This window comes from Halichondria panicea, chromosome 3 (genome assembly GCF_963675165.1).
Source record: "Halichondria panicea chromosome 3, odHalPani1.1, whole genome shotgun sequence".
Taxonomy (NCBI): domain Eukaryota; kingdom Metazoa; phylum Porifera; class Demospongiae; order Suberitida; family Halichondriidae; genus Halichondria; species Halichondria panicea.
The window spans coordinates 5,339,318-5,357,488 of record NC_087379.1 but is presented as its reverse complement, the minus strand read 5'-3'; the positions used below and the strand labels follow the sequence as shown (position 1 = coordinate 5,357,488).

Sequence of the window (18,171 nt, the reverse complement as noted above, 5' to 3'; positions counted from 1 at the left end):
TACAAGTAAAGATCGTTAATGACACAAACTACTCTTCTCTATTATAATATTAACGTACATACGCATATTTGCGGTTTCCATGCTGACGCAATGCCCACCACCCACGTTTTGCATTGTGGATGCAAGCAACAGTGCTCTGAAGTTTGAATCATCACAGTTAAAAAAAAAAATGGATCGAGCTGCAGATGACAGTGATTTGACAAATCTAAACTGGGTGTCAGGAGCAGAAGCACCCATGAACTATTCCCTATCTCCACCATCCTCATCAAGAGACAACTATCTTCTTCAAAAGCAGAATCAGATCGCCATTGAATGCAAGAAAAGGGGACTCTGCCCCTATGTAGACAGTTATGGAAACAAGAGACCTACATGCTCCTACTCTTGTCTGACTGCATTGGCACTTAAAGCTGCTACGATCACAGATAGTGGCGCTTGTTTGCCAGTTCAGGAGATTTACAGCTGCATCGAGTGAGTTCAAGGATATTAGTTATGGTTCAATGTGTGCAATTTAATAGCAGTTTCTTTTCCGCAGAGAACTATTTCCATTCTACAAGAATGTAGAGGGGTGGAAGGTAAGTTTTTCACTGATTTAATGTTAATAAGAACATGATTCCTTTTTCAACAGAATTCTGTACGACACAACCTCTCTCTAAACCCATGTTTCAGAAAAATGCTTCACGAAGAAGGTTGGGAAGGAAAGAAAGGGTACTTTTGGGAGATAAATCCTGAACATTTAGAAAAGGTTAACAAAGAACTATTTCGATACTTGAATGCTGAGCGGTTTTCACTGGATGAAATGAGAGCCATACTTTTGAGGAAATGGAGTACGTTCGATATCAGACTATGTGTTCAACAAACATTTTATACATGGTTCCTTTAGCAAAACCATCACCGCAGTTGGCAAAAATACACAAACGCAAACAAGTGGCCACTCCATCAAGAGAGAAACCAGCTGAGGTACTCCGAGACCCATCCGAAGTTGCAATTTATTCTCCAGAAATGCGGGTACGTACGTATTGTATAGCTGTGTATATACATATATAGTGCCACTTTGATACATTACTTTTATCAACTTACACACAGAAACAACTGATCAAAATGTGCAGAATTCTTATCAAAGCAAAGACAGACCAAACAAACAAAGTTTTTGATACGAGCAACAAACCATCTGAATTTGCTGGCATTCACACCCCCCAAACTGATGATATTGGTGCTGCCAAGGAGCTCTTCAACAGTGGTTCCACTTCCGAAACAAACTCTCCATGTCCACTTTATAAGACCACAAATCATGGAGAAATAATCCCGTTCTCAACAACCCCAATCTACAGTATCTATGGATACCCTACAGTTGGTTACGGATATGGAACACCTAGTCCTATCAATGGAGTGAGTCCGGTATCACCAGGAGGAGCAACACCATGCATGACCCCTCCCTTCATGCCGCTGGTCCCAGTAGCCATGTTCCCACCATATGTTATGGATGTCAATGGCCAACCAAATGCAATGTTTGCCTGTCAAAAATGCGGGCATCAAAACAGTCCAATGATATCACCAGGCTCCACATGTGACACTGAAGATCCATTGGAGAATTCTATTGGCGACTGTAGCTGCAAGGGCACAAAGAGAAAAAAGACAACAACAGCAAAAAAAACAGCTAACAAGAAACCGAAAACCACAAAGTGCACCAGGAAATTAAAATTCAATGAAGAATCTTCCAATGTGTCATCATCTAGGCCACCCAAAAAGAAAGGCCGACCTCCAAAGAAAGCTGCAACTAAAGTTGTGGTGCAAAATGAAGACTCTTATGTTGAGGTAGAGAGTGACAACGAAGATTCCATTGATCATTTTTCTTCTCTGTCAAGCACAAGCAAAACGACTGGCTTCTATGATAGAGATTTCCAAGGACTGAGCGAAGAAATCCAAGAAGCTGAGGGACTGGTCGGAAACACATCGGACATGAGCCTAAACGATGCAATGAGGGCTCGATCCTACAGCAAACCAGCTTTCAGATCTCAAGCTATCCGTCGAAAACCATTCAAGGCCGTTTCTGTACTTGATTGCGTCTCACCTCAAGAGAGCTCTGCCGATGAAAGCGAACACAAAGCCAATGGTGGCAGGATCCCAGCTCTAAACAGCCTTCTTGATCTGGGAGATGCAAGTATCGTGGGTATCACAAAAGCTATGAACATGAACTAGGACATTCAAAAAAAGCGTACATGTAGTTTTTATTACATTATACATTTTGATTTGATGGTGGTCAACAAGATTATGATTTTCTTTCAACACTATTTTAATACAAATCATGCATAAGAGCTACAGATTAAAGAACATCAGAATAGAGTATTGTACCATTCGTAAAATAGTGCTATAGTGTACATTTTAATGGTCTTATACATAACGACAAAGTCTTGTGTGCTAAACACAGTATCTGAGAGTGCAAATCCCAGAGCAGAGGGTATGAAACCACGTCCATACTCCACCGCCCAGAGTGGGGCAGTCCATTGAACAGCAGCTGCTTCTCCTACTCCATGAAATACTGTGTCTCCGGGATGATAGACATCAGCATGAATGGTACCCTCTTTCCACTGAACAAACTCGCCAGAGATGATGGTATCAGTGAATTCAGCCCAATATCTCCCTACAAGAATAAAATATACTTGTAAGCTAACAATTATTCTCACAAGGTTGACAGGAGCAAATGACAGGCAGTGTGACTTGTACAGATTTCACAACTTGTCGATTCATTGTAAATGGGTTAATAAATTTGAATAAGCAAGGTAAAGAATGAAGTTTACTGAATTAAAGCCAGCATACATAACCTTGTTGGTACTCACCTGAGTGGCCAGATGTGTCTATGGCTGTGCCGAAAAACATGAGGTACTCACTCACGCCAGCATGAAGAACACACATTGCTCCCATCCATCCACCAGCATTGACGTAAATCCACTCCAACTGAGAGGGGGGTAGAATGTGAGAGGGGTAGTGCTTTCGGAGTAGCTTCTCCATCATTTGATAAGTCTCATTGTGACCTTTCCCTGCATAAAAAAAATAATGTGCTGACACTATTAAAACATGATACCGTATAGCGGGTTATTTTCGAGGCACTAACTTTTCGCGAATTGCTCAAAAATTAATTGCAAATCTTTCCGAAGCTCTCGTTGGAACTTTGAGAGCTGCCAAACGCAAGAAAATCATCTCGGCGGATTAATTGTATTTACAAGGTTCAAGGTAACCCCTACACTGTTTGTAATCTCACAAAAAAACACAGGAATGCATGCTGTTGTCACTGATTTATAATAAGTTTGTACGTAGTAAACGAAGGCTACTACAATCTAAAAAATTGATGAGGCCACCTTTTGTAGCTGTTAACGCCTCATTGGTGAGTCGAGCGATGTCCTCCGCTTGGAAGACATACGATTTGTTTTCCAACCAGTAATTGACCACAGCAATAAATAGAGCCCCTACCACCACCGTAATGGAGGCCCATTTGATCAGTCTCACACAGTTACAGACACACATTGGATGAGGAAGTTAGACCATAGACGTAGACTCTGATCTGAGTTGAGTCTCCCAGTGCAGCTACAGAGTACAAGCCACGCCTTCATACTTTACACAAGGGGAACCCCCAAAGCCAGAAGCTAGTTTTGGGGATTCCCTTGTCAAACCATAGAAACAACATTTGCCAAAAAGTGGGTCAGCCTTTTGAGTTTGTAGATCTACCAAAGCTATAGCTAGCTGTGATGTGCTGTAGCTGTGAGAGGGTGATCAAGTGGGGCTCTGTGCTACTGGTGGTTGGGGCACTGTTTGTTGGAGGAGTCAGATTCTGGCTGGAGGAGAAGTCCTATGTGTTCTCTGCTGACAAAATGGCCAGACTCACCAATGAAGTGCTCAATACCTCTATAGGTACATTGCAAGCACCTAGAGATCAATAAAGGCTTGGGATATATGAGTATACGTTACTATCCTGACATTAATCACACACGCACAGTATAGTAGTATAATTATCCTTACGGAAAAGTTTCCAAATATTCTATTGTACTAAAAAATAACTTCTATACTTTGTACATAGGTAAAGGCCACAATGAGACTTTCAGGGCTGTGGAGGAATTGCTACGAGAACGATATCCTGATCACATCCTTCCCTCCTCTCAGACTGAGTGGATATTCGTGAATGCGGGAGGATGGATGGGAGCCATGTACCTGCTCCATGCCAGCCTTACGGAGTATGTGCTTTTCTTTGGGACTGTTATAGATACTTCAGGCCACTCAGGTGGGTGAGATCAGTACATTACTTGTGGTTGGTATGTAGTGATTAGTGCATTTCTAGGGTAATAATTAGTTATTGTCAGTTGCACATGCAGCGGAACCTCTTAATATGGAATAAGACACTGTGTCACTTCTATGACATAACATTTCCGAGTACTACAAATGAGACAGAACTCACTGACCTATGGCTGCAAGGGCTTTAACCAATTCGTAAAGCCACGCGTCGTGCTCTAATAAATACGCCCACTCCAGTGCCACAATACGCCCACACCCATCTAGTTTCCAGACAGTATAACTTCCGTAGATTGATTGACGAGTATTTACACACACAAATACAATAACAACAGCAACATACCATGTCGAATAATAGTAATAGTCATTGTTTGATACATTGCATTGAGAGATGCCTGGTAGACTACATGTAGTGTATGAATTGAATCAATTTTTTTGTAGCTGTTGCTTCTGTGAGCTTGTAGGTAAGAGCTGTGACTTGCATATTATACACTAGTGATACTTTGTAGCCAGTCAGAGAGCCAGAGCAGCAGGGCCAGGGGAAGCAGACCTTTCAACATGACAGCTAACAAACCTATAAGACCTTATATCCTTGGAGCTATGACTATAAACACACTTGTTTTGTTAGCTCTAGGGTTAGGGTTAGGGTTAGGGTTAGGGTTAGGGTTAGCTAGCTAACTTTCCTCTGCTGCACTTGACATCAATGATTGCCAATGGATATAGTGTACTTACTTCAGTGCACAAGGGATGTATCGCGATTAAACACACTCCTCCTAGTGCGCTACGCATCCTCAGACATTGTACCTGTGGTATCTAGTACCATTGAGTATTTTCTCAAGGACAATGTTTTGTTCGCAATTTTAAAAACTTAACCTCCGAATCAAAGACACCTACAAAGAGCAAAATGTATAAGTGGTCCCAAAATGCCCTTTAAGAACGTCTGATAACGATTAAGATATTATCTCTTATGTGTGGCTAGATTGTATCTCTATGTGCAGGACGGTACTGGGCTGAGATATCCGACACCATCATTGCTGGCAAGTTCGTCCAATGGAAGGAGGGAACTACAGAAGTGAATGTATATTACGCTGGAGACACAGTGCTACATGGTGTAGGGGAGACCACAGCAGTACAGTGGACCGCCCCCTTCTGGGCCGTTGAATATGGGCGTGGCTTTATCCCGTCCACACTAGGATTTGCACTGTCTGACTCTTTGTTTAGCACACAAGACTTTGTTATCATCTATAAAACTTTTAAAATTTACACAATAGCCATCGTACATGGATGGTTTCATAGCTTACAGCAGTTGCTGATGTTTTGAACGTAATCATTTTTTGGGGAACATAAAATATTTTGAAATTGATCAAGAATAATGACTATGCATTGCTGCATGAAATTAAAAACTAAAACACCCAAAGATCGATGAATGGAATCTGTTTAGTGAACAAACAACCAATTGTGAATAACACACTAATAACAAGGTTCAGCTTAGCAGTACTCGTAGAGATGCTTCTAGACATCCCGTTTTCTCTTAGCGTTCTCTCGAGTCTGAAAGCATAGGGCATGCTGAGTAGAGGCAGTGCAAGGGATAGCGAATATTGGGTGCCAAATATGACAAATGCCAAGTAGGGTAGAAACAGGAGCATGGTGAAGAGGAAGTAAGAGCCTTGCTTGCCGAGGAGAACTGCTAGAGACACCATGTTAGCACACTTGTCTTTTTCCAAGTCTCGTATGTGTTTGCTATGTAGAATGGCCTCAGTGCTGATAGCTAGCGGCAGAGCCAATAGTAAGGGACCCATCGAGACGGTACCAGTTTGAACAACATACGAGAACAATACAGCAAGGGGGCCGAATGTGAACATCACTAAAATGTCTCCAATAATGTAGTACTTGAGTCCAATGCCCCCTGTGTATATAAACGAACTTGAGAGACCTCCAAAGAATAGTGCGGCCAAGAACTGACTCTTGGCAGGGGAGAACATCATCAATAACCACAAACAGATCATTCCAAAAAAATACAAATAAGCCGCAAAATTAACGAGTTTAGAGTGATCGATTTCATCGTCAGAGTCACTGGATCTACGTCGTCTGCGATCGATTCTTGGATCTGTAGTCACGACAGCAGTCGAGCGAGAGCCTCGAATGAGTTCAAAGTAACTATTGACCATGTTTCCAGCTCCATTCACCGAGAGTACGGCGCCTAGTGTGAGTAGGAGAAGGTCTAGTCGAAACTGTCCATCGCTACGATAGGATAGGACAGCTCCCAATACGACAGGTGTGGTGGATGCTGAGAAGGTCCATGGTCTGAGAGCACCCAGAAGATCACTTTGGGGTTGATCAGAGGGCATTATCTGAATAGATAGACACATAAATATTAAAATTATACAGCACATCTACACACTTACTTTTCTTGAAACAATGTCTTGGTAAAGGTCATCAACTTGCCAAGGCTGATATCATATACTAAGGGCGGCCTGTTATTGAGGTAGATGACCATTAATTTTCATGGAGAGATAACACTTCACAAGTAAAAACACAGGTCCATTACATTCTAACATTGCCACCATAGATACGAAGCTTGAGACAATCCTTTTGCAGGTATTTTGGGAGAAGACCTTGCAGGAGGAACCTTCCCATCCCTAGCCCTCCAGAGCGTTTAGCATAGAGAACTCTTGCACAACTCTTGTCACTCCTTCTCTCATGATATGTACTCGATCACTCCTTCTCCATCTTCTTGGTTGAGTAGCTGATATCGAATCTCCCCTCGAATTGGTCACGTCAGTGTATCATCAAACTCCCCAGGCATGAGATATGAGTACACAGAGATATGAGTGTTCTTGCCGGCGCCGTCTCCATTAGGGTACACAGCAAAGCAGATCTTGTAGCCCTGAGAGAGAGGAGGGGAGAACCACACAGTGTCTTCGTCCTTTTGTTGTTGGAAATTTGTCAAGGTAACTATTTCAGAAGTTTCTACTGGCACTGTTATTTCTCGAGCAATTTCAATTTCTGGGTCCACACTTCTCAGGCTTTTATTCTCAGTATGTAGCGAAACAATTTGGTTTTGCTGGTCTGCAGTGAGCTTAGTCAGTTCAGCAATTTGAACTTTGTGCCTGGTGATTTCATCCTGTTGTTTGGCATGACTGGTGGCTAATAGAGAGATGTGTGTGAGGAGGTTCTCTCTCAGGTGTTTTGGCATGTCTTTACGAGGAAGTTTTAAGGCACATCCAACGTGGTGAAAATCACAGAGAACAGTAACAGAGCAGTCAATTGAAATACGACGATCAAAATCGCATCGTTTTACGATGGCATCACAATCAAGGCAAACTATTTCAACAAACTGACATCCATCCAGTTGTTTCGCAGGTGTAGAATTTGAGTTAATTAAGGTGCTTGTCAAACTGCCCCAGTTCCCCCGTCCACTTACACCCGTCTTTCTGGTAGCTACAGTGAACCTTCAATGCGTAAAGACTGTGTTTTAGCCCTTTGTTCGGATATACAGCGAAGTTCTTTTCGTTGCAGGTCGGACAAGGTTTGTTTCTGATGTGCTCAATACAAGACAGACAGTAGCTGTAGCCACAGCATGTAACCTGATGGGGCTCTCGAAGGATCTGGAGACAAACTGGACACTCTGTCTGTAGAAGGTGATCAGGTGGAGTCTCCACAAGTACAAGCTGGCAGTCAAATCCTGTTTTCGCTAGGGAGGGGCTCTAGCTTTATTCATTGATCTGTTTCCACATGACATAATGATTAAGAACACCAGCAGCAGGAATTGGAATGCATCGTTATAGAAATGTACGTGTGGACAGAAAGCATAGGAATAAAGTCTAGAATTTGAATTCTTTGTGAGTTTTTTTGAGGCCTTTCCCCTATCTGTTGCAGCTCTCTTCCTCTTCTATGGAGAGTGTATGCATGGAGTAAAGTATTAAGTGTAGGGCAATACTTACAACATGTCAAACACACATCTACATTACAAACGGGCTTACGTACACAGGTATACTACTGATACAATAGTATAAAATTATAACAAACATACACTTAAAAAAAATCAAACACAATACGATCAAAAACAAGCACCGCCATTGTACACCAAACTTTGAAGGGAGGAGACAACCATGTACATGGAAGTAAACAAACTAGAAAGAACGAACAATACTGCTACATGTACAACACATAGAGAGAAACCTTTATTAAAATTACAGTGTCTACACACTTACTTTTCTTGAAACTATGTGTTGGTAAAGGTCATCAACTTGCCAAGGCTGATATCAAAATAAACTTACACTAAGGGCGGCCTGTTATTGAGATAGATGAGCTTTTTTCCATAACACTTCAATACACAAGTAAAAACACAGGTCCATTACATTCTAACATTGCCACCATAGATACGAAACTTGAGACAATCCTTTTGCAGGTATTTTGGGAGAAGACCTTGCGGGAGGAACCTTCCCATCCCTAGCCCTTGAGAGCGTTTAGCATAGAGAACTCTTGCACAACTCTTGTCACTCCTTCTCTCATGATATGTACTCACTCCTTCTCTATGGTTTTCTCCATCTTCTTGGTTGAGTAGCTGGTATCGAATCTCCCCTCGAATTGGCCACGTCAGTGTATCATCAAACTCCCCAGGCATGAGATATGAGTACACAGAGATATGAGTGTTCTTGCCGGCGCCGTCTCCATTAGGGTACACAGCAAAGCAGATCTTGTAGCCCTGAGAGTGTGTGTAGAGAGGAGGGGAGAACCACACAGTGTCTTCGTCCTTTTGTTGTTGGAAATTTGTCAAGGTAACTATTTCAGAAGTTTCTACTGGCACTGTTATTTCTCGAGCAATTTCAATTTCTGGGTCCACACTTCTCAGGCTTTTATTCTCAGCATGTAGCAAAACAATTTGGTTTTGCTGGTCTGCAGTGAGCTTAGTCAGTTCAGCAATTTGAACTTTGTGCCTGGTGATTTCATCCTGTTGTTTGGCATGACTGGTGGCTAATAGAGAGATGTGTGTGAGGAGGTTCTCTCTCAGGTGTTCTGGCATGTCTTTACGAGGAAGTTTTAAGGCACATCCAATGTGGTGAAAATCACAGAGAACAGTAACAGAGCAGTCAATTGAAATATGATGATCAAAATCGCATCGTTTTACAATGGCATCACAATCAAGGCAAACTATTTCAACAAACTGACATCCATCCAGTTGTTTCGCAGGTGTAGGATTTGAGTTAAGGTGCTTGTCAAGCTGCCCCAGTTCCCCCGTCCACTCACACCCGTCTTTCTGATAGCTACAGTGAACCTTCAATGCGTAAAGACTGCGTTTTAGCCCTTTGTTCGGATATACAGCGAAGTTCTCTTCGTTGCAGGTCGGACAAGGTTTGTTTCTGATGTGCTCAATACAAGACAGACAGTAGCTGTAGCCACAGCATGTAACCTGATGGGGCTCTCGAAGGATCTGGAGGCAAACTGGACACTCTGTCTGTAGAAGGTGATCAGGTGGAGTCTCCACAAGCTGACAGTCAAATCCTGTTTTCCTTTCTGTCTCTAGCTCTAGCTCTCTGAAGGCCATATTTTGCTATCACTGCAGAATTAAAAAAGCTAGGGAGGGGCTCTAGCTTTATTCATTGATCTGTTTCCACATGACATAATGATTAAGAACACCAGCAGGAATTGGAATGCATCATTATAGAATACACGAATATGTGGACAGAAAAGAAAAGTCCAAAGTAATAAAGAATAAAGTCTAGAATTTGAATTCTTTGAGTTTTTTTGAGGCCTTTCCCCCACTATCTGTTGCAGCCCTCTTCCTCTTCTGTGGAGAGTGTATGCATGGAGTAAAGTATTAAGAGTCACAGGTATACTACTGATACAACAGCATAAAATTATACCGAACATGCACTTGAAAAAAATCAAAGACAATCCGATCAAAAACAATCACCTAACACTAACTCCCACCTTCTGCTTCGCCGCATGCTCAGCCACCATGTCACTAAGGTCCTCCTTCTGAAGTACATTCTTGTCCTTCATCTGCTCATCATACCTGCAGACCACGGGTTGAGATGGGAGGGGAATCACACCATAATTATAATAATTATAACGAGTTGTATTTGGAATATACATGTGTAGCCATAAGAATGTGGTGTGTATACGTATCATTACCCACACGCATTCATAAACTGTGCACACCCAATCTATGAATATAGGACTCTTCATACGGCATACTATTTACGTAGTACTTCTGCAGTTATCAGTTTACCTGGCCGACATGGTTGCAGTATCTAGATCCAGCTCACTGGGGTCCAGTGCCACCTCCACACCCTCGCCACCAGGTCCACTCTGAGCAGGAGAAAGAGAGAAACACACAGTGAGCTTCACTAGTACTACCCTGACATACGTGTACATTGTGTCCATTTAGATGAGTGCTATAATATTATTATATAACTTAACTGAACGATATATAAAAATGCACCGCCATTGTGCACCAAACTTTGAAGGGAGGAGACAACCATGTACATGGAAGTTAACAAACTAGAAAGAACGAACAATACTGCTACATGTACAACACATAGAGAGAAACCTGCTTAAACTAGTGTTCAAGCTGGCGCTGTGCTAATGCCTCTCGCCATGATTTGCTTTCGCTCAAAAGTATAGAAGAGAAAGTATAGAAGAGGAAAAAGTGTATAAAATAATCTGTCTAAAACTGACTTGCAATTGTATAATTATGGTATCATTGTTGTGTTTTGTGGCTGCTTATACCAGGGCCTCAAGGATCTAGGAAGCAACAAAGAAGAAGATTTTGTTTTCAATTAATTATAAGCGGAAGTGCATAATTATTTCATAAAGTTAGCTTATCTATATAAAGTCACTGAGAAGAAAAGACTTATTACATGCATCTATTGTTGTATTATGTGGCTTTAATACCAGGACATCAAGAAAGAAGAAAATTGGATCTGCATGCAGTGTATAATTATAATATTTAAGAAGAAAAGACTTGTGTACATACATATTGTTATCTATAGTAGTGTTTTGTGGCTTACCAGGCCCTCAAGAAAAATATGATTCTGCCAGGAGGATCTGGATCTGGGGAATGAGCGCGCATGCGCATTACATCCATAGGAATAATTAAAGGGTGTGTCCAAAGAGATCAATTTCACAAATGGCTACTGCTAGCTAGCTGTTTTAACAGGTATTTTCTGAGTCTTGTAGCTAACAAAAAGCTAGCGCTTTAGTGCAAGGCTAACTCATATGTTGAATAGAAAGTTTGTGCGGACAGATGATTCTATGAAAGATTCTGAAGAGACTGCAACAGCCTTCAATGTGAGTCAAACTAGCCATAACTCGAGAAAGAAGCTTTAGTTTGCTAATCCACGAATCAAAATCCAAGAGAACGTGGCTAGAAGCCTATAGAAGCTGTTAGTTTTCGTCGCATTGCAACCGTTGAGCAGTTACAGCTGGAACAGACACACAGACACACAGACACACAGACACACACACACACACACACACACAGTCAGCTTTACCGTATCCCTCGTGCGGCTACGCCTCGAGGCATAATAATAATTATATTAAAGAGTTTAACTGACATACAATGTAATAGGGTACCCCACCTTCCTGATAACACCTGGTGCAGCAGCTCCCAGATCGTACACATGGGAGGAGCCCATCATGGCCCCACCCACTGCCGCAGTCTTTTCTGGGAGCACAGTATAGAGGGCAGGGGTTTCCCCTCCAGCTTCCATCGCCTCCTCAATCTTCTTCTTTCTGCCGGGACATGTGAGGTCAGTGGATTTTTATGTGACCATAAAGTACCTTACCTGAGTTGGATCATCTCAGGTGTCTCCAGGCCAGCTGGTATGGACGTGATACCACTCGGAGTAACCAGTCTACCATAAAAAAAACAAAGAACAGATTTTAAATCTGTACGATTGCCATGCACTGAGGCTCACCCTTCCATTGGAGTCACTAGGCCGGCTTGTATATCCTCAGGTTTAGGAGACTCAGCCTCATCCTCACTAGACTCCTGTCACATGACAATCACATGAAAAGTACACCAATTATATGACACACTGGGCACATAGTGACATACACATACCTCTTCTGACTCCTCTTCCTCAGACTCTAGTTCACCCCACGGTGCCTTGTCGAGTGCTTCGTCATCTTCGTTAGTAACTCCACCCACATCCTTTGTATCTATCCCAAACACATCTCCATAGAGGGGGCGGCCTCCCTCGTCAACGGGGGGCTTTCCCCACCCACCAACAAAGTAGCCAAATGAACAGCCCTACGAAAAGGCAGAGATACAAATAAGTGCAAGACTTGACAATAAGTCCTCCCACACACCTCTGGAATTGGAGCGTTGAGGCCGAGTATTTTGAGGTGAGGATAGGAAGGGGGAGGACCATATCGTTGCATAGCAACCAGCCACGGAGGGGGAAACTTCTGTTTCCCCATTCCAATGGGCATGCCTAAAGAACGTCTTAACTCATCTGACAGGTCGCCAGGCTTCTTCTGTCGCAGTCGCGTTTCAAACTCCTTGCCCTAATAGTATACCGTACAGTCACATTTCAAACATGTACACAATGTGTATGATGTAAGCTCCAATGAAGTAAGCATACATAAATATTTGACTTAAATGTACATTTGTAATAATAAAGAACATTTATGGTACAGTGTAAGGCTGTAATATTTCCAGATGATAATTACTCACTTCATAGTAGAGTTCACCATGGGAGCTCATCTTGGGTTTGGTCTGGAACTTGAAGAATGCATCGTGGAGTTTTTGATAATCTATTGTCAGTTTCCCCATCTTCGGTCGTATTCTCTCCCGGGCCTTCTGCTTGAGGGATTTGGCATCGTCCTTCTCCTCTTGAGTCTCACGCATCTCCATGACACCAGTGGCCTGAGTAGGAAAAGGTGCAAGTCACTGTCTATTGGGTATCAAAAATGATCCCTTGATTGCAATGTAGTACTTATAATCATACATGCATACATGTTGAATGGTAAGTTTTATCAAACAACCTCCAAAGGTATGGGTATACCCATAATTCGGTATACTTTTTACATGGTTATGAGTCGTAGCCTTTGGGAACACGTACTACAACTAGGGACTTGATGCCTTCACCTTGATAAAATCTGGCAGATGGAACGGTGGTTTCTCAATTCCCCTTTTCCCTTGAAGGTACTTCCTCTTGAAGCACCAGTGGCGAGGGACAGGTACGGTATTCCTAGTGCTCTGTAGGTGCATGTGTGTGTGTGGGGGGGGGGGATCGTACGTTTTGATATGATCATGTAGAAATAATATGTACATTGTATGTATATCTTGTGACCAGCTTCTGTATGTACTATGTACATATAATTATGTCACATACAGTGAACGTATATCTAAAGTTAGAAACTCAAGTTGTGGGGAAAGCTAATACAAGACACACCTTTACTGATCAAACAGCTCATAATTAAGAGACGCATCACCTTTAAATGAATGAGCAGCTTGGGATCTAGCGCAGTGACATCATGCATCTCGACAACGTCTGGTCTCTCCACCAGCTGCTTGAGTTGTGCTACAGTGAGACGGTTCAGCTTTCGCAGCTTCTTCTTGGTCATTGCTACAGGGTCCTTCCCCTGGGTGTGGGAGAAGAGAGTACAGAACTGATTGAGTGTTGCCATTCAAACTACTGTATACAGAGTGCGTACCATAAACTGCTTAACAAGCTAACAGAGTACGAGTTGACTGTGAGTATAAAGAAACCTTGCTCAGCAAATGAGAAACATTCTACGCCGTGTCGTACAGCAGCAATAAAAACAGAGCACACAGTATTATTATACAACATCCTCTACACACCTCTTCCTCATCATCATCTTCCTCCTCCTCTTGCGGTTGGTACTTTCTCTGCTGGGCCAGTTTCTTACTAGCCTCGGCAGCTTTGGCCACCAGCTCAGACACTGAGTTGGGGTCCTTGGGCAGCTCAGGCATCTCGGACATTTTGAAGGCCTCAAAGATCTTGTGAAACTGATTATAGTTGGGATCGTCAGGTTGAAGGATATCCTCTTGAACGTATCTGGGAAAGGAGGTGTATAGTTCCTTAAGACGTGTTACCCAAGACTGGGATACACTTTTGTGGCTGCGCGCACTGCATGTAATGTAAAGGTGGTCAATGATCGCTTCTTTTGTGGGTAATTTAAAAATATTCGTGCTCAGGGATTCAACCACAAAAACGACGAAATCCCTCCCCCCCAAATAGTAGTACATGTCATAAATATTGATTGAGGGTCGTAATTTATATGCACGATACTATTAAACTCACTCTATTTTCACATCAATCTCCTTAGTGCTGACATCAGCAGTAGGGGTCGGCTGTGGCTGGTCATGCTTGCGTCTCCTGCGCTTCTTTTTCTTCTTCTTTTTACCCTTCTGCACGTACAAAATTCACAGTCGGAGTAAACCATCGATAGTGCAGATAAAACTCGACATAAATTGTAGACACATTCAGGGCAGGGGCTCACCTCCTCTGTGGCCACTGGAGTGGATGGTTCTTGAACCTTTGCTGTTTCACTCTTCTCTCTCACACTCTCCTCCTTTGAGCTATCAGCAGCAGAGTAGTAGTCAGAGGTCACCTGTGATAGGGGATCCTTTGCGGGGGGCGGTTGTTCCACGACTGTGGGGGGTGGTTGCCTCACGACTATGGGGGGCAGTTGCTCCACGACTGTGGGGGGCAGTTGCTCCAAGACTGTGGGGGGCGGTTGCTCCAAGACTGTGGGGGGCGGTTGCTCCACGACTGTGGGGGGCGGTTGCTCCACGACTGTGGGGGGTGGTTGCATCACAACTATGGGGGGCGGTTGCTCCAAGACTGTGGGGGGTGGTTGCTCCAAGACTGTGGGGGGTGGTTGCTCCACGACTGTGGGGGGCGGTTGCTCCACGACCATGGCTGAGTCTTCGGTCTCCATAGCTTCATCTTGTGCTGGCTCAATCATGACAACATCAGTGGGCGGAGTTTCCTCAGCACTCAAGTCTCCCTGATTGTCAGAAACTGGTTTGTTCTTTGCTGCCGCCTCCTGTTCCACTGCCTGTAAGAAGACAAACATTTTTAGATCAACTGGCATGTACGGCATCGGATGTTAATTTAGTAGGTGTGGGCAGGGAGGGGTTCGGTAGGAAAGTGATATTAGGCGTTTCTACATCCGTTGCCGTTTAAGCCTAAGTGTATCACATCCTTTCCGACATTTAAGCGATTCTCACCTCTTTATAATGACATATGAGTCTTTTTATCAAATCATCCTTCACACCTGAAGTTGTAAAACCTATCTCAGACATACACGTTCACGTAGTGTCAGCTCACCAGACTGTGGAAGATGCAGCTTGGATAGCTCTGCCCTCAATTCTACCACCTTCTTCTTCTTGAGTTGTTCCTTTGTTGGAACCTCCATTCTAGATCAATGGGTATTTTCTGTACGTACTTACATATGTACGTAGTACATCTGTAAAAGACCACGTTGTGCTCAGACAGGTCAAAGGTCTTTCAGTGTGCCACACCCCTAATCCGTATCCATAGCTTCGAGACCAACCATAACGTAACCAAAACGATAGGACTACATGTAGGATACTCATAGCCTCAGAGGGATAGCCTGATATAGGAGTTTGAGCTTCATTTTTGGTCTGCAGCTAGCTAAAGACTTCCGCTATAGTGCTCAGTTCTTACATTTTCGCAAGAGTCCCTACTGATGAGAAATATCAGCACTGTCGGAACATACGTTGTTTTTGTCCAACTATTGCAACCACTGCACTGGACAGCGTTTTCTTTCAGCTGTAAAACAACCAATTTTCACAGTATAGCTTTCACAGTATAGCTACACAATTTGGAGAATAGATAGCGTAAGACATAGCTTTAAAATGGTCTTTGAATCGTGTCTGTATCTTTTGTACTTTTGAAGATATCGGTGTCCGACATAATTATGATGACGTCCGATGATTGGTACTTTACTCTAGTTAGCATATTAAATATAAAGCAGTATTAAATTGCACTGATCTCATCTCTTTCTTTCTTCAGTGGACAGAACAAGGGGTTATCTGTGAGTCTATACCGTCACTGTTTGTGCCGGGTGGTCAGCTGGGGCCCAGAACAACTGTCAACACAGCACATCCGCAACAGAACAGTGGATTGATATCCCCTAGCAAGTCGTCTCTGTACTTATCGAATACCAGCAGAGCACTTGCCCTGATGAAGGTAGCACAAGATGCAGGAGAACAAATGACATACTGATATATGAGACCTCTACAGTAAATCCAGTGGCTGCTATAGATACTGGTAATTATGCACTTATACGAATCTTTACATCTCAGGTCTCTGGAGCTATCACAAAAACCATGCACAGAATACTTCGGATTCACTACCAATTAGTCTGGGTTCTACCTCGCTGTTAGAGATCCTGGCACTTGCATTATCATATCTCGACTGATTCTGATGTGGCCATGTCAGACAACAAGACAGTATACTGCACTGAGGATGATACTGAGCTACCAGAGTTCCATGGCAGTCATGGAAGTCTAGCAATATGGTATGTTTGATAAATGTCAGTGGACTTGTACTTCTTTAGATCTGTACAGTCATGCAGACAGTCATGATAATTATGGTGTGTGCATGGTGCTTTGCAAATGTAAGGAACTGTCTATATAGCTATAGATCTATAGAGGTCAAACCTGGCTACTGCACTGCACTGCATGGTGTTCATGTAAGACTTGTTAGGTCTAGACCAGCTGCACGTTTTAAGGAATTTACTATAATACTTCAAATGTTTTTGACTCCTTGTCTAAATGCATGAGGGCTGACGAGGGACACAATTCACTGTGTCTATTATTCATAATCTTCTCACTAACAACCATGGATGGTGGCTGAATTATACGCCAGGAAGTATGTCTTTGGCACAGCTTATAATACAAGTGTCTCTGTCAACATAAGCACCAGTCCTCTACAGCTCCAATTGCAAATTACAAATTTATAGAGCTGAAGCGCACTCATTCATGGTTCTTATGTCTTCTTCTGCCTCAGGCTTTATAGTAAAGCTGATTCTATGGATAATTGGTGGTAGTGCAATATTAGTTAGAGGTGTGCATAATAGATACTTATAATTATAGCCATCTCTAAATTCCCTAATTAATGATTGTCTCCCTGCATGCATTCTTTACGTACAGGAAAATCTGACTGCTGTCTATCATGTGGTCATGGTCATGCATGGTGAGCGTGCTGCATGATCACATAATGGATTGGTTCGGGAAGCGCCCCTCTGTCTGACTGTCTGTGGATGTGTCTACTGGATCGATATGGATTAATTATGGCTATATAGCTAGATAATGCAATATAGAATGTTTAATTTTGTTCATGTACGTAATTATACGTTATCAAACGTTATCAAAAGAGTATATATATACAATTAAACATTGATAACTAATAATTGACATAAATAACGAAACAACAATTAACACTACACACAAAAGTTGTCTAATGTTCACTACACGTGTACAAACCAATTAAAACGGAGCCCATAAAATCCAAAAGTCTCAGCATAAGATATACAAAGTCAGAAAATAAAGAAACGAAACAAATACTAAATTGTCACAGGAACAACTGAATTCTATGAGTCACAAACTTCCTGCACACTGGGCAATGGTCGACCTTCTGTGCACAGTCCCAGCATGTCTGGTGTCCACAGAGGAAGGCCATGTTCTTAGGCTCTGTCAGACAAATAGGACAGTTAGATTCAGAGTCAAGGCTGGCCAGCGGATGGACACTGGTGGCCGAGACGGGGGCTGTGTGAGTGTGTGTGTGTGGACATAAAATCAAATTATTGCTAAGAGGAAGGGGATTGGAAACACAGGCAATTAGCACTATTTCCTCTACTATCTACGGTACTATACAGGTATAG

At 42.7% G+C, this 18,171-nt stretch overlaps 5 protein-coding genes and 1 long non-coding RNA gene across 8 annotated transcripts; 3 read left to right on the top strand and 3 right to left on the bottom strand.

The window, feature by feature from the left end:
* Nucleotides 1-91: 91 nt before the first annotated feature.
* Nucleotides 92-2,328, top strand: LOC135333702 (uncharacterized). Its single transcript, XM_064528722.1, has 5 exons — nt 92-468; nt 533-572; nt 626-824; nt 881-1,005; nt 1,084-2,328. Exons 1-5 carry the CDS (start codon nt 170-172, stop codon nt 2,194-2,196), a joined length of 1,776 nt encoding a protein of 591 aa, XP_064384792.1. The 5' UTR covers nt 92-169; the 3' UTR covers nt 2,197-2,328.
* LOC135333775 (sigma non-opioid intracellular receptor 1-like) lies at nt 2,258-3,615 on the bottom strand. Its single transcript, XM_064528807.1, has 3 exons — nt 3,354-3,615; nt 2,835-3,035; nt 2,258-2,638 (listed from the first exon to the last, which is right to left on the bottom strand). The coding sequence occupies exons 1-3, from the start codon at nt 3,517-3,519 to the stop codon at nt 2,331-2,333; spliced, it is 675 nt and encodes a 224-aa protein (XP_064384877.1). The 5' UTR covers nt 3,520-3,615; the 3' UTR covers nt 2,258-2,330.
* Nucleotides 3,616-3,634: 19 nt separating this feature from the next.
* Nucleotides 3,635-5,654, top strand: LOC135333773 (sigma non-opioid intracellular receptor 1-like). The gene is made up of 3 exons (XM_064528805.1): nt 3,635-3,903; nt 4,070-4,270; nt 5,277-5,654. The coding sequence occupies exons 1-3, from the start codon at nt 3,741-3,743 to the stop codon at nt 5,597-5,599; spliced, it is 687 nt and encodes a 228-aa protein (XP_064384875.1). The 5' UTR covers nt 3,635-3,740; the 3' UTR covers nt 5,600-5,654.
* Nucleotides 5,615-9,872, bottom strand: LOC135333758 (ubiA prenyltransferase domain-containing protein 1-like). 2 transcript variants are annotated; one of them, XM_064528790.1, is made up of 2 exons: nt 8,493-9,872; nt 5,615-6,629 (listed from the first exon to the last, which is right to left on the bottom strand). In XM_064528790.1, the coding sequence occupies exon 2, from the start codon at nt 6,624-6,626 to the stop codon at nt 5,682-5,684; it is 945 nt and encodes a 314-aa protein (XP_064384860.1). In that variant the 5' UTR covers nt 6,627-6,629; nt 8,493-9,872; the 3' UTR covers nt 5,615-5,681. The 2 variants fall into 2 exon arrangements, with proteins under 2 accessions (XP_064384860.1, XP_064384859.1); XM_064528789.1 differs by lacking the exon at nt 8,493-9,872 and adding an exon at nt 6,684-6,826.
* On the bottom strand, nt 6,793-15,759 carry LOC135333682 (splicing factor 3B subunit 2-like). Its single transcript, XM_064528703.1, has 16 exons — nt 15,591-15,759; nt 15,491-15,537; nt 14,758-15,318; nt 14,559-14,665; nt 14,096-14,312; nt 13,726-13,875; nt 13,379-13,489; nt 12,965-13,156; nt 12,598-12,795; nt 12,350-12,538; nt 12,204-12,277; nt 12,072-12,140; nt 11,865-12,018; nt 10,514-10,593; nt 10,213-10,297; nt 6,793-8,170 (listed from the first exon to the last, which is right to left on the bottom strand). Exons 1-16 carry the CDS (start codon nt 15,676-15,678, stop codon nt 7,973-7,975), a joined length of 2,520 nt encoding a protein of 839 aa, XP_064384773.1. The 5' UTR covers nt 15,679-15,759; the 3' UTR covers nt 6,793-7,972.
* LOC135333814 (uncharacterized) lies at nt 10,375-17,686 on the top strand. 2 transcript variants are annotated; one of them, XR_010394075.1, is made up of 3 exons: nt 10,375-10,621; nt 16,299-16,806; nt 17,441-17,686. It is a non-coding gene; the product is annotated as an uncharacterized LOC135333814 (long non-coding RNA). The 2 variants fall into 2 exon arrangements; XR_010394076.1 differs by lacking the exon at nt 10,375-10,621 and having other exon boundaries at nt 15,758-16,528; nt 16,592-16,806.
* Nucleotides 17,687-18,171: the final 485 nt, after the last annotated feature.

Coding starts and splice junctions, on each gene's coding strand:
- LOC135333702 (XM_064528722.1), top strand. CDS start 170: ATGGATCGAGCTGCAGATGACAGTGATTTGACAAATCTAAACTGGGTG. Junction 825..880: donor CATACTTTTGAGGAAATGGA/GTACGTTCGATA, acceptor TGGTTCCTTTAG/CAAAACCATCACCGCAGTTG. Junction 1,006..1,083: donor TTTATTCTCCAGAAATGCGG/GTACGTACGTAT, acceptor ACTTACACACAG/AAACAACTGATCAAAATGTG.
- LOC135333775 (XM_064528807.1), bottom strand. CDS start 3,519: ATGTGTGTCTGTAACTGTGTGAGACTGATCAAATGGGCCTCCATTACG. Junction 3,036..3,353: donor GGCGTTAACAGCTACAAAAG/GTGGCCTCATCA, acceptor TTTTTTATGCAG/GGAAAGGTCACAATGAGACT. Junction 2,639..2,834: donor AGACACATCTGGCCACTCAG/GTGAGTACCAAC, acceptor TTATTCTTGTAG/GGAGATATTGGGCTGAATTC.
- LOC135333773 (XM_064528805.1), top strand. CDS start 3,741: ATGTGCTGTAGCTGTGAGAGGGTGATCAAGTGGGGCTCTGTGCTACTG. Junction 3,904..4,069: donor AGTGCTCAATACCTCTATAG/GTACATTGCAAG, acceptor CTTTGTACATAG/GTAAAGGCCACAATGAGACT. Junction 4,271..5,276: donor AGATACTTCAGGCCACTCAG/GTGGGTGAGATC, acceptor CTCTATGTGCAG/GACGGTACTGGGCTGAGATA.
- LOC135333758 (XM_064528790.1), bottom strand. CDS start 6,626: ATGCCCTCTGATCAACCCCAAAGTGATCTTCTGGGTGCTCTCAGACCA.
- LOC135333682 (XM_064528703.1), bottom strand. CDS start 15,678: ATGGAGGTTCCAACAAAGGAACAACTCAAGAAGAAGAAGGTGGTAGAA. Junction 15,538..15,590: donor GCTGCATCTTCCACAGTCTG/GTGAGCTGACAC, acceptor TTACAACTTCAG/GTGTGAAGGATGATTTGATA. Junction 12,539..12,597: donor TCAACGCTCCAATTCCAGAG/GTGTGTGGGAGG, acceptor GCCTTTTCGTAG/GGCTGTTCATTTGGCTACTT.